The sequence below is a fragment of the Nothoprocta perdicaria genome, unplaced genomic scaffold (genome assembly GCF_003342845.1).
Source record: "Nothoprocta perdicaria isolate Ctin4 unplaced genomic scaffold, notPer1 scaffold_0, whole genome shotgun sequence".
NCBI lineage: Eukaryota > Metazoa > Chordata > Aves > Tinamiformes > Tinamidae > Nothoprocta > Nothoprocta perdicaria.
The window spans coordinates 10,446,127-10,460,984 of record NW_020454092.1 but is presented as its reverse complement, the minus strand read 5'-3'; the positions used below and the strand labels follow the sequence as shown (position 1 = coordinate 10,460,984).

The window sequence follows — 14,858 nt, the reverse complement described above, 5'->3', positions numbered from 1 at the left end:
TAAGCTCCAAAGCTCCTGCAAACCAATTGACACCTCCCCTTCCAAAACAAACAAACAAAAACAACAAAATCCCACAGRTTTTATCTGAAACATTTTGCCTGGGCGTGGAGCTGTCTCCTTACTGTCCATAACAGTGTGGGTGGACAACATTTTCAGACGCTAACATCAGTGAAAGGAGCTACTGACTCAGAATTTGCTGTGAACTTTCGGTGAGCAGGATTAAACTCCCAAGTCTCCCTTGGGAAAAGAATTTTCCACAGACTCTGAAATTYATCCATGAAAAGTTTTCAAAAGCCTCCACGTAGGTCTACCCAAGGACACTACTGTCCTTTCCTCTACTCCCAGCCCCACCCTCTGGTTGCAGGCCCAATATAATTTTTATAGATGTCAGCAGAGAGACAGTTCAGGCCCTAAGGCAGTCACTTCTTCATTCATTTCTGGAAATAATCTTAGCTAAACAAGGTTGTCATAGACTTCCCTCGAAGTCTGAAACTGAGAAGCACTGCAGGGTTTGACTCCTTGTAGTTTCTTTATGGCAATGCTTCCTGTATTTCTAATTGGCACTTTTCTACCCACACTGTAGACAGAAACGTGATTTTTTTCATATACATTGTACACTCTCTTCCAGCATGTACGCTCTCTCCCTGGACTCCTAATATTTACAGGGTTTTATATTATATACACACACATATATCAAGACCTGTTTTTGAGAAAGCTGACTTCTATAAGACTGGTGGTTACACAGGTTAAAACACCACACGTGAGCTCAACCGGACCAGTAAGCAAACAGGACAGAGACCCAGTCCCATCTCACCACCCAGGACATGGGCCTGGCAGCCTCTCCCCTCCCACCCAAGTGGCTTTGGTGACCATGTCCCACATGCTCTTCATATTGCTAGCACCTACCAGGAAAGTCAAACTGCTATCCCAAGCACATGGTAATCTGCCTGCACCAGAACCTGATAACTTATTAGTCAGGTAAGAGGATTTGACAACTAGCCTTTTCTGCCTTGGAGGAGGAAAAACAAAAGCAGCGAAAGAGAAAAGTGAAACAACAATCTCTGGTTCTTGCAACAGGTCAGCTACAGAGCTGCAAAACAACCCTGACCCATTCAGCTCTGGGCCACTTTCCTGTAGTTCTGCAAAATGATTCTAATGAGCCTTACTTGCCTTACTTGCCTTACTTGCCTGCATGAACAGCAAGGAGGTCTCAGTTCAGTTTATAAAGTGCTCTGAGAAGCACACAGAATACTAAAGAAAAGCAGAGAGCTTATTGGTTCATAAATTGTCCACCCTGCGATCATCCTCTTCGGTCAAAAGTAGCTTTAATAAGTCAGCCTGAGTTTATACAGAAACAGGCAAGTTTTTTGTTTTTGTTTTTTTTTTTAAATGCAAGGTGTGAAGCACTTGTTTGCTGAAGGGCTTACCCAAAAACCAGTATGTAAGTGTTTATTAGGAGGCACTACCCTTCAGAGACCTTCAAACAAAGCTTGGTACAACCCAAATGTGAAAACTGTAGCACAAGCCACTATGTATACATTATACATACCTTCTGTCAACATACTGTAACGCTAATTGCTTGATGACTTGATGATGCAAYGGTGACATCGTTATGGAGACAAAACTGTGTTTCCATGGTTTTATCAAGATGATGTTTCAATACCAGGATGAAACAATGTCAGTGTGCACRTGTGGAAGCAGTGCTGTACTGCCGCAGTGAAAGGAAAGGGTGAGGTTGTAATTTGCAGATCAACAACCTTTCTCGGGAAAATGGAAACATCAATACAATGCTACAAAGCTGGCATGATGTCCAAATTAAATAAATCAGTGACATTCCATTTAAAGTGAGTTATGAATAAGAAAAATTTATGCATTTGTGATTCAGCTTTTTAAATGAGTCAGTTACAATAAATGACAATGTTTTGACAGTCCCATCTTGAACTACAAGATGATCATCTGATTTTCTCTCTCTTTTTTTTTTTTTTTTTTAATCTCCATCCAGAGAGATTATCAAATATATTTCTGGCAAGAAGAGTGGTTTCATAAAGACAGCCCTCTGGAGATGAACATTTATTCATCATCAGTCAGCTCCAGAGTGAAGCTCTAATCCTATATTTTTGCCCATCATGCCTCATTTTTATTCTTTTATCTACAGGCTGAACTTACCTTGCCAGGCACTGTATAAACAACGTGGGATATAGTCCCCATTTAAGCTTGCAGTACAAACATTAGAATTATCTTTCAATTATTTCTCCTTAAGGAAAAAGGATACAGTCTCTGCAAGAATCAAAGTTTTACAATAAGAAAAATTTTGGACCTACCTACATTTCTTTTCAATTTTATGATAGAAGTGTCTAGGCTAATTCTTTGGTTTTGGCCTCATTAATTGGCCTCTTCTCACAGTGCCACAGTACCTCACAAATGTGACTTMCTAGTCCCTGTGCTTAAATCTAATCCTCCATCCCAAAGCTCTTGCCATGGGTGTCACATCTCTACCCTAAACAAACTGCCACAGCCTGATCAGGCCCAACAGGAGAATTATCCTTCCTGTAATTCATTGTATGAAAGATGGTCCAGAAAAGGCACCTCAGAACAGCATTTGGGTGTCATTTCTGTGTTCAGCTGCATCTCTTGGACCACACTCGGAGAGACATGAACCCTGCACCCACCTCTAGCTACAAAAACATCCTGAAACCTGCACTTCCCTCGCAAATACCCAAAATATCCTCCTTTGAAAGACAGAGAGAGAAAGACAGAGAGAGAGAGAGAGAGAGAGAGAGAGAGAAAGAGAAAGAGAGAGAGAGAGAGATTAATCTACACTGAAATTCTTCAAATGACCGTCCAAAGGATTAGTTAAAAGAAAAAAGTTTAATAGTGTTAGGTTTTAACTACAGGTTCAAAAAAATATATATATATTTTATATATATATATATATAAATGGTTGTGTACACATATACAGAAAATATATGTAACTGAGTCTGGGAAGGTACATGCATATTACAAATAGCCTGTGAAAAATGCCTTCTGTTCCGAATTAAGATATTTATTCCAAATTATTCTCCTAGCTTTTCTGACTACCTCCCATAAAAACTCATGTGGCTGAACAAAGAGATCATGAACTGCAGTCACCTCTAACTCCCTTCTGAGCATGCAGAGGTTTCATCTTGCACATGCAGTAATACCACAATTTCCATAGCAACACCAGAATGGTCTTTTTAACCACAARTGGCACAGACATCAACAAGAGTTTTTAAAAATCATTCTGAAATCCTTGAGAGGTGCAAGATATGCCGATTATGAATTAATATTCACAATGAGGCCATTCCTTTAACACAGCCCTCTAAAGGAGAAAKGCCAGGCAAAACGAAGAGGGCTCTTTAGCCCATCCAGCTGTGTTACAGGGCAACTGCTTACACAAAAATATATTTTTTTAAAAAATATATCTGCTATATAAAGCTATAACACAGCCAACAAAGAGAAATACAACAACAACGGTACTATTGCTCCCTCTACTGTAAAGATCCATTATTTCTTACGGCAGTTGATTGATTTTTACATACTCAGTCTATTAAAAACACAAAAAGTCATATTTTCCAGAATGACATAAACAATCATGTTCCCCAGCAATAAATAGAAATAAGATTCAACAGATTCAGATTTAATAAAATGCAAGTTATTCCTAATAACAAAATAATTCCACCAGTAGTCATAAACATAAATAGATAGCTGTATCCATATTTAAAAAAAAAAAAAAAAAAGACAACAAGACATGAGCAATCCTTTCTGCAGCTGATCTGATCACACTCTTGCCTACCAGCAGCAAAGAGCAGAAAACAGGTGAAACATCAGTACTAAAGAAAACAGGGAATTAATCAGGAAGTGATCCCCATAGCTCCTCATTTCCCACACATATAGCAAGTGCTTTGAGAGTTAACTGCACTTTTCATCCTTTCTCCAACTTACTTCTCTAGCAGAAGGAATAAGATGATTTTCATCTTCCACTAACATTAGTTATGCCGTATACAGCTCTGTAACCAATTCATTTTAGCATATTCCCTATTCTTCTACTGGGGGCTTTAAAAAATCCTCACTTCTGGTCTTAAGAGCATTGAAATCAGCAGAAAAAGCCCTCACTGATTTCACTGAGCTCTGGATCAGATCTTTGTGCTCCACTGCCTTCAAACATCTGAAATTRCAGTGGCATTTTAATCCAGAGCAGTTTTTTCTTTTGTGCCAGGCAGCTTCAGCCAGGGTGTTTCAATCGTAATTCACTCCATGCTCAGCTGCTTGAAGAAGCGTCTGGCTCACTGTGTTTGAAGTCCCATAAATCTGCATTACTTTAAAATACATGAATGTGAATCATTAGCCTAAGATTTCAGAGCTAGTAAATAGTATAAGAGTTCAATATCCCTTCTAAGCTTCCCTGAGTTTGACATTATCATGACGAAGCACAAAAATCATCACAATTGCACATTCAAAATGTGTCACTGACTGCTTTTAGGACAACTTTTTCCCTAGAAATAAAGCCTTTGAAAGTCTAAAAGTCCTTCTTTTCCTCCTCGCCCCTCTTATGAGCCATCACAGACAATATATTATTAAGAGTAGACCCCCAAACAGCAGTGCCATCACTTAAATCTAATTAAAACCATTTATCAGAAACATATTTTAAAATTCAATAAGACCTGTAAAGCCAGCCTTGAGTTGAAGCTACAATTATCTTGCCCCAGGTATAATTATAATCAAAGGAATTAACGAGCACATAGAGTTACATAGCTTTTTACCTCCACTCAAGTTTTTGATTTTAAGAGAAGAAAGCAATATGCCATTGAAAAATGTAAAAAGTGGAAAAATGTAAGGTGACAAGTTTTGTTCTTCTGGCAATACTGAAGTGAAAAAGAGTCCTCAAAAAACTCAAGTTCAGTTATCAGGAAAGAACGATTTGAACAACTTCAGGAATATTTTAAAAATCAATATTTCTAAACTGTCTTCATGATAGCTGGTCAGAGACATGTGGAACTCTGATTCGCTTGCTTTGAAAAAAAACAGTTTTTTTTTTTAAATTACCCATAGAAGCATGAGTTATTTAACCACAGTTTAACGAAAAATAGCCCTTTGACCAAGGCAAAGAGAAGATACACCTTAAAATACAAGGAGGAAAGTAAAATTCCCCCTTTGCATACACCTAACTTTCCACACCACTTATTTCATACCAAAACACAAGAACAAAAACAGAGAAAAATGCATTAACCAGGTCACTTTTCATTACCTTCCATTTCAGATATTCAGAGAAACCTCAGCTTCTACTTCACTTCAGTATATAGAGCATCTCAAAGGCACCAAACTCCCCCTGAACCAGCCCACCTCTCACCCTCGTTAACTCACCTGATGGTTCTCCCATAGCAGATTGAAGAGGGGGAGGCAAATGGCTGCTCCAGCTGCTCCACATCACAGATGATGAGCAGAGCTAAACATGATAAAATGTACAGTTCCCATTTCTTAAAGCACAAAAAGAGATCAAATTTGCACAGAGAAAGAAAATCTCTTATTAGCTCAACAGATGCAACTGGGAGACACCAGATGTGATCTTGGGTGCATAAGCCCTTTTTTAGGCCCTGGAAAAGCTTTTCCCTAAGAAGAGGTTTGCATTCCCTAGAAGTTATCTGTTTACTCCCAGTGATATCATCTGACTACTAAAGTGTACAGCCTTTCCCTACATCATTTGCCTTACTTATATTCTTACCTTGGATCATCAAAATTACAATATTCCCACTATGGTGAGGTTGAAATTTACAGCATTTTCTGTCCCTGTAGCAGCTGGTCAGCAGGCAGGAGAATTGCCACTTTCATATCACTCAGAAATGGCTCTGAAACAGTAATCTTAAAAGATTTCCAGACACAAAGAAGTCTAAGGCAATAAGAAAAGATGAAAAAGCAACCATGTCAGGGATATGCCCAGTGCTCAGGACTCCGATTTAGCCATCAAAGTTGCTATTTTCATTTGTAGATGCTATGCCTCAATGTAGCTGTGTATTAGTCTARATTTTGTACTCTTAACCCAATCCAAAACTGGCCTTCTCACTACTTTTCATGGATTTTTGGTACAACTAAAATTAACTAATYTCATTCTATCCATATCAAATTTCTCTCTCATTGGCATCTTACATCTTGGTTCACTCACTTTCCTCCTAAGGAGATGTTATTTTACGGGCTCTGATGAGGACTTTGTATTATATTTGTATATAAGAGACTGAGCCCACAGTGTACAAAGAGGAGATTTGAGGAGTCTTTGTGTTTTCTTTGCTTTTCTCGTGTATAGATAATACATGGTGTAGGCATATTGTAGTCAGACTTATCCTGCTGGCAACTTGTCTTTACAACAAATAGCTGTATTTGTTGTAAGAAATCCGAGCACTTTTTGCAAAGATAAAACAAAAACAAAAAAAAAAGAGGAAAAAGTAGATACTGGTTGCAGATAGACTAAAAATAATTTTTAAAAAGCCACCAATGTTTGAAGTGTCAACAGCTGCTTCCTACCAGTTTTCTCTGCCAGGCTATTTTTTTTTCCTATCATCATTATGTTGTTGTTTGTACAGTGATAGTTGTTTTACAGGCTAAATAAAAGGCCCTATTTCTTCTGTCATGTCAATTCGTAACGTGAGGAACCCATTCCAGGCTAAGGAGGACAGAGTCACATGCAGAAGCTTTGCACAGGCAAGTTGCATTGCTTTGCAGAACCAGAAAAGCTCTCATTTCCAAATGGCCCAAAGAAGAAATGACAAATAGCACAGGGCAGAGAAAAGTAGGGCTGAGCTGGATAACAGCATGATTACATGTTTCTGCAGCTTCAATTTGTGTTCATCTTCATCAGAGCTTTTCCTAAATTAAAGCTGTGATTTAGTAGCCTTCTTAGCTAATAAACAACTGTTATACAGCAGGAGTTATCTGTTATTTAAGTATCAGTATTAGACCCTATCTTTTTCCCGTGCTAGCAACAGAAAGGAACTGCTAAAATGCTTTACTCCTCTCCCAGGGTCATCTCCATCTCTTTCCTCAGCTGCAACCTGGCGACTTCTGAGTTCTGCATCTTCCTATGCTCCCCTTTTCAAGCCTCTGTCTTTCTTCACAGTAAYATTAATTCAGGTTTAGTACCAACATTTAAAAAAAGAACTTGATTTAATTTCTTCTTGTGTTTGGCAAACTCCAGAAGTTTTCTGGACTTAAAGGATTTATTATATAAAGCACTCAAGTTGGTAAAGAATTAAAATATTCTCAAAGGTCATGGAAATGCAGTTTTTGTTTTACTTTCACTACAAATTTTGATGTCATTTTGCATTTCTCCTGGTTTAACTAAGATAAGTTTCAGAGGTTTTATGAAGTTTACTTATATTAAAATAACATGCTAAGAATGAAGCTGTTCTAACTGTATCATTTACAATATCATTTAATGAAATGAACCCTGTGGCTAATTTGGGAAATAAAATGGCAGATTTACCCCATTTTTCTCTGAACATTTGAGAATTTGCTACTTGCCTAAGAGATATTATGTCTCAAGACCAGCTTTTTCTTGCTTCCTGTCCATTCAAGTGACAGAAGAAAGACAGAATTTTAGGACAGAGTTAAACCTCTCCCAAATCATTACMTCTACATACTGCTACTCCAAGCTTGCAGAGAGTCTAGAGTGCATTTTAGCTTCACTCCAGCATCACCACATCTACTAACAAGTCCCAATAGTCTCAAGCAGCCCAAGAAGCAATGTCACTGTACAGGAAACATTTCTTGAGGCTGATTCTGGGAGTGTTTTCCCAAATCGTTATCCAGTGTAAATGAGATTCAAATAAATTATTTGCTAATTAACAGCAGGTAAAAAACAACAGCTTGCAGAGGCAATGCTGAGGGAAGGTTTCTTCTCCATCATCCCAGAATATCTTTCTTTCCCAGTTGGGTACAGCAATAAGCTCCTATCTTGCTGCCCAACTCCAGGAGTTTTGAAACTGGTATAGAAAGAGTAATACTTGGCAAAGTGTGCAACTTTGGGCAAAGTATACAAACTCGTGGCAAAGTCACCAGATTTAAACCCTAAGCACAAGAAGATGACAGTGCCAAAGGTGTCATTAATGCCTAAAAGCTGCAGGATTGAGCCCAGCTCACCTTTAGCTAGCACTTCCATTTGGCTGCCAAGAAAGCCAAATGGCAAATGGCCAAAAGAGCAGACACTTAGTACCAAGTTGAAACCCACTGCAGAACCATTCAGTCTCACCCCTCTSCCTGCCAAAACCTCCTACAAAGGTCTTGCTAAACTCTCCAGTTTGCTCCCTTTGCACGTCCAGGAGCCTCATTTTTCTCATACTCAGCCCGACCTGCACCTGCCCACCTCTACAAGCTACTTCCGTAGCTAAAGCACGCAACAACTCATTACAACATGTAAGAATTTTTCACAGATGTATATGGCCATTTTTTTTCCAGTCTAGTAATGTTAATCAGTTTGTGTTACACACATACACATGCAGGTACAAGTCTCCTACAAAATACTGCTGAGAGAACCACCAGCTGAAACTCATTAGAGTCTTCACTGGAGGGGAGTATCACCTACCACATATGCACATAAAATCCTTACAGTTTTATTGTTCATATTCAACATCAGAATAATATGAGGGTTTTCAGCTGTGTATGGAATTATTATTTTCATTTCAGTTTCAGGATCCACCATTTTTCCGGCTTTAATCAGTTTTCTTTCAAGTATCTCAAGCACCTAGTTTCCTCAAGAAGCCCGTTTTTCTGGCATTTCACATTGGATTACATTCAGAACTGAGTCACACTCAGAATAAAAGTGAGTCCTTTTAAAAGTGAGTGGAGATGCTAAAGGATCTAGTTCAAATTTTACAATACSACTGATGTTTTTTACTATCTCTGAGTCCTTTCTGGAGACTAACTGTCAGACAAATTAGTCAACCAAATCTTAATATTTAGCAAGCAAAGCTGATTTCAGTCTTATTCCACTGATACATCATCTCTAGTTTTTTCCTCTGCTAGCAGACAAAATGTTGGGGGTAGGAATAGCTAATGGGTGGTCTCCCACCACTTACATTAATGGCACTGAAACTACAGCTATTAATACTGTTATTCAGTTCACTGAAAACAGGTTAGATCCCATCAGTAATTATGACCTAATAAACAGAACTCATTACCAAAAAAAAAAAAAAAAACAAAAACAAAAAAACACCTATTAGTGTCTTTGACAGTCCATTAGTCCTAAAGGTCATCAGTCAGCCCCCATTCCTGGGCCTAAGTTCTTCAAAGTAGGATCGTATTTATCAGTAATTTCTCATGCATTTTGTGATTTGTAACTAGAAACTCAAAAAAAAAAAAATGGGGCCTACTTGTATTTTAGGCAAAAAGAGGTCTGGCAGACTGGTAATCAGAGAACACTAAACTAGTCAGCTGAGCTAATTGCTCTGGAGCAGTTGGCTGGAGACACTCAATCGAGCAGAGCAAGGTGAGGAACGAGGCTATCGCTCTCCTTGCTGCTGTGAAAGGATTCCCAGCACCTCTCACAGAAGAGCTGAAGCCAGAACTATTAMCGTTTTCATTCTTTCACTGCCACTATCCCTTGATATAAATGGCAGCATGCTCCTCCATTTATCAGCCACTTCGGTTTGCTTTTCTCTGCTGTTTCCCCCACAAATTCTGTTTTACTATTTTTTTTTTTTTATTTAGTTCTTTTCCGTTTCCCTTTCTAACTGTGCACCATTAGGAGTCCTCTATTCTAGTCTTCTCCCTAGCTCCTGAAAATTATAATCATTTCTTCTAGTACTTGGCTTCCTTTCCTTTGATCCTTTTTTTTTTTTTTTGCCTTCTTAGTAAGGCACCTGACCCCTTCATACCTCCTCCACCCCATGTTTCTCTCATTCACCTCCTCCTCTTCTTCCTTAGCTGCTTTCATCTTCCTTCATCTCTGTGTTCTGGCTTCCCCATTTCTTTTCTCTTCAGCTAAAAACATCCAGTTTTTAGTGCCTGGTAAAGCCTAGAAGCCAAAAAATGACAACTTTGATCTCATTTTCTGTTTTTTTTTGGTATGGATTCTATTAAAATTTTATTCTATTCTATTAAAATACAGTTCTTGTGGTTTTCCACTTCACGTTAAACTGACACAATATCATCTAGGAGCAGATGGTTATCAAAGCTGGCAATTTTCTGCTGGTAGGCAGGCGACTGACCATGCTGCAGAAGAGGGCAATACCTGGGTCAGGAAATTTAGCATACACCGGTGACCCTCCTCAAACAGTGCACGTGCAGGTGAGCAACAAACTTGGGTCACACATTTGGTGCTGTGGGCTACCCAGCTTCTCCCAGTTCACCCAGTTAAATCCCAAGAAATCATGGCTTGACCAGGTAAGGCAGCTTTACCAAAGCCACAACAAGGAGAGGAGGAACACCCATAGCAAAAAAACGCAGCCCTTTTTCCATCCTGCCCACCGCAGTTTTACCTCTGTGTAACCTCTAACTAGCAGGAATTGCAACCAGACATACTCTTGTGTGAGGTTTCTGACTCATCACAGTAGCTTTGCTGATTTCAAGGAGTACATAATCATGCAGATTGTTTGATCAAACTTCACACACACAAAAGTCTTGTTTAATAAAATACTCTCAAGCAGTAAGTATTCTACTTGCAGTTTCTTGTATTAATTAATTTATTCTCTATAAATAGCTGAACTTGTTTTCTACATTTAGCAATCAGCAGAAAAAAGTTCCTGTGCCCATGTTCCACTGCATTTGCACCCACTCAGCAGTGATATGAATGCTATTAGGCTTCCCTGACAGTTTGTCCAAAACTCACAGATTATTGCTGGCTTTTTTTTTTATTTTTTAAACTCTGTTTCAAATGCTGTATCTGAAAATGCCTTGAAGGGAAAACAGAATGGAACAGGAAGGTTTTTGTCACAATATTACATTTTATCAGGGTACACAAAACAGGATTTAAAAATATTTGCCTATTTAAGTCTGCCTAAATAGCAGTACATTTTAAAATAAATACATACATCTAGATACAAAGAAATATGTATATGGAGCCAGAATGACATTAACCTTGTATTTTCCAACTCTCAGATGACTCTCAGATGATTCTCTCAGTATGGAAGCCTGGAGATAGCTGCTAATTTCCTAAGCCCAAGGGAGCCTACAAAGACAATAAAACCTACATTTTGTTTCCAATTTATTGGAAACAACTAGATCCCTATGCCCTATTCAGGCAATGCTGTAACCAATCTGGAGAGAACAGAGACCATCTGACACAGAGGCCAGTGCCTCTTGCAGACTATTTACAAGTGCTACAGAGAGGATTCCCTGCTGCTTCTGGGCAGGAGGAAGGAGAAGTATTATAGCAATCTTCCCTGTGGAGTAAGTGGAGGCTGTTTAGAAAGGAGTCACTTCCTCCTCTCTTTGGGGTTCCTCCCACAGGTTTTTCTACAAAAAAAAATAAGAGACCTAATGGGATGCTATTTCCACCACATTAAAGTACAAAAGCCTACTCTGACATAAATAGAAAAGGCAAAGTAATATTATTAGTGCTAATGGGTTAGCAACAAATTTCCCTGGAACTTATAAAGCATACTCACAACTTAAAAAAGTAACCTACACAGGCATGTATCTGCACATGAGRACACCACCAAGCTACACTTTTCTGCAATGAGTTTGGCATATTCTTCAGTTAACTAAATACAAATAATCAGTATACTTCAGTGAATGGCAATTAACAATACTAAGCTTCTTACATCTGCAAAAGAGCAGAAGCTGTTCGAAAGAGAAGGGATGTACATTCCTGTTGCATCACTCCCATATGGGGCCCATTAACTCCCTGAGAATCTTTGGCGTTCAAAGACATGTCAGGATGCAACTTTATGCAAAGGCATTGGGAAGAGAAGAAAATATTATCTATATAAAGAAAATAACTATTTCTATTTAATTTGTAGACTAAAGCCACAAAAAGAAATATTGTCAGCTTCCTGTGGAAGTTACTTAGAATTCACTGCTGGATAAACATTATCGTAGTCATGATACTAAAGCACATCTTTTTGCCTGAACATAAGTCACCAGTCTCCCATACACTTAAAGAAGGTTGCAGAAATGAGATTTTCACTGTGTTAATTACCAAAATGTTCAATTTCTGATAGATTTCTGTTCAAATTACCACTTTATCCTTTTTATAATAGCACATTATTATTTTCATCACTCAATTGTTTTTTGCCAGACTTGTAGTTTAATTTATATTTATAAATGATGGTACATAATGATGGTACATAATGATGGTACATAATTCTAGGGATATGTACTGTACTTCTTGACACTAAGGTGTTTTCCATTTGAAAATTCTTGACTGAAGCATCCCAGCAACTTAAAAAAGCAATATACAATCCTTCGGAATTACTTATACAGTACTTGTTTGTTGGTTTTGGTTTAAGATTATATATCATTGCAAGTAAARTGAATAGGAGCCAGGCCTCACCACGACCCTGCCTTCCCTTGGAAAGCGTTTATACTTCAGAGTTCAGATGACCTCCTGCAGCTATGGCTTTTAGGCAGCTTGCCTAAAATAATTCCACTTGAATCATATTTTCAAACAGGGGATTTGGGGAATACACAAAGATTAGAATAGATATTTTAATATAAAACAGACTCTAATTTAAATATACAATTCTAGAAGCTGAACCTTCAAATTATACAACATGCTGTCCTTTTGGACTGACACACACACGTCATATTTGTGTATTTGTTAAGAAATAAGTTTTCAGACTGTTCTTGGTTTTTTTTTTTTTTCCCAGTCCCCCTTCATCCTAGTGGAGCACTTGCCTGGGAGACAAGTTCTCTGAACTGTGGGCCACTCTAACCTGCTCTGTGGGTATAAGTCTGTTCACAAGTCGTGTGACAAATTGTATGCAGTGTAATTGTCACTTCATGTACATACCCCAGTTGCTAGGTTCAGACATTCCTTATTATAGGCTGCATACAAATAGTGCCTTTTTCTCAGTCAGCTCCCTCCCTCAGTAATTTGCCCCATTCCAYTTCCCAATTATCCCATCTGTTCCCCAAACACCCTATATATAAACTTCAAACCACACCTCCTCACAAAATCAGAATGCTTGAGGTTGGAAGGGGTCTCTGGAGATCATCCAGTCCAACCCCACTGCTCAAGTAAGGTAATCTTGAGCATTGCATCCAGGATTGCGTCCAGGATTGCGTCCAGACAGTTTATGAATGTTGCCAAGGATRGAAACTCCACAGTCTCTGTGCAACCTTCTAGTCCTCAGTCACCCTCACAGTAAAGACATTTTAACTTGTGTTCAGACACAACTTTTGGTGTTTCATTTTATGTATCTTGTCCTACCACTGAGCACCACTGAAAATACTCTGGCYCCATCCTCTTTACATCCTTTCTTCAGATAATTATACAGGTTGATAAWAGTTCCCCTATGTCTTCTGCAGGCTAACCAGGCCCAGCTCTCTCAGCCTSCCCTCATTTGAGATATGGTCTAGCTCCTTTATCATCTCCCACTGTTGGGGTCCTCTCCTCCTTGCCTAGTCACAAAGCTGTTTCTATGTGCCCACCCATTTTTGCTGATCTCCAGCTCTACTGTAAACCACTTCTTTCTGGAGGCTCCTATGATCCATCAGAGGTTCCCATCCTCCCCCCTCTTCTGGGTGAAACCCGTCTGAAACCCAGCAGATAGTGTCAGACCCTTGTGATGTAGACTGTGGTTGCCAGGACACAGAGGAATGCAGAGAATGAGGAGTCTGTCCTCACATGTGCCCAGACTGCAGCTGAGATGACAGGGGCACGGTGCTGCTCATAGAGTTGAGTCTGACGGTCCCCACCTGACGACCGGCCAAGCTCCCCAGGGAGAACCTCAGCCTCTGGTAAAATTGGAAAACAGGGAAGAACTCAGAATCGGGGAGAGAGGAGCAGTGGGTGGGCAAGCAGCTCAGAAGGGAGACAACTGGATTGAGGAGGAACATGGAGGAAAAATGGTACACAATGGACTGCAGTGAAGCAGGTGTGGTATGGTGGAAATTACGAAGGGATCGGGAAACATATTTCTTTTTGTGGAATCTGGTCATRGAATGGGGGGTTACTACCTGCTCCAGGGCAGTTTAGTGGGAAAAAATACGTTTAAGAGTCCAGGGAGGTATTTTAGGATGAAAATTTGCTAACCATTTTGAAGGGAAACGCTAGCCTGTACAGGGGAGAAACAGTCCAAGAAAGGGAGCTAATCAGCTCAAGGAGCGGAATGTGGGAATTCTCGGACAAATCCCGGAAAGCTTCCACTAAGCAGAGCAAACCTCATACAGTGGTGAGAATTCTTCASATGTAGGAATATAGGTGCTTCATGCCTGGAAGGGGTCAAGCTATTGGGAGGTCATTTTTTTTCTTCCATTGTGACTTACAAATATTTTGGAAGTTCAAATAATTTTCTTGGCATCACTTGCTGATCCAACAATTTGATTAGCACTCTGGGCACTGGGAATTAATGTTCAAAATAGTGTTTTTCTTTTACTGGTTTTGAGTTAATGCTTTCCAAGTCTGTTCTTGTCTGTTACTATTCAGTTGGTAGATTATTACAATATGATCTTTTTAAATTTGTTTTTCATTTCTACTCTTAATCATATTGAACAGCAAAAGTAAATGAGACAGTTTCAAGACTGTAACTATTTTTTTCTCCATTTCATCCTTCGGTTCTCATGCAAAAAACATTATCCAAATACCAAACAAAATATTAAAATCAGATCTGCCTTTCTGACTTTTTTCTTAAAGCATTAAGACATTTGTTTAATACCAGGATCTATAAGCCTTTTGAAAAATTTGAAGA

General features: G+C 39.0%; 1 protein-coding gene across 1 annotated transcript in view; it reads left to right on the top strand.

Moving 5' to 3' along the window:
- Nucleotides 1–14,015: 14,015 nt before the first annotated feature.
- Nucleotides 14,016–14,858, top strand: part of ROPN1 (rhophilin associated tail protein 1) — a 10,536-nt gene continuing 9,693 nt past the window's right edge. The window contains exon 1 of the mRNA XM_026038093.1: nucleotides 14,016–14,045. Within this exon, the coding sequence (XP_025893878.1) occupies nucleotides 14,027–14,045 (19 nt within the window). The 5' untranslated portion in view covers nucleotides 14,016–14,026. The remainder of the gene's footprint in view (nucleotides 14,046–14,858) is intronic.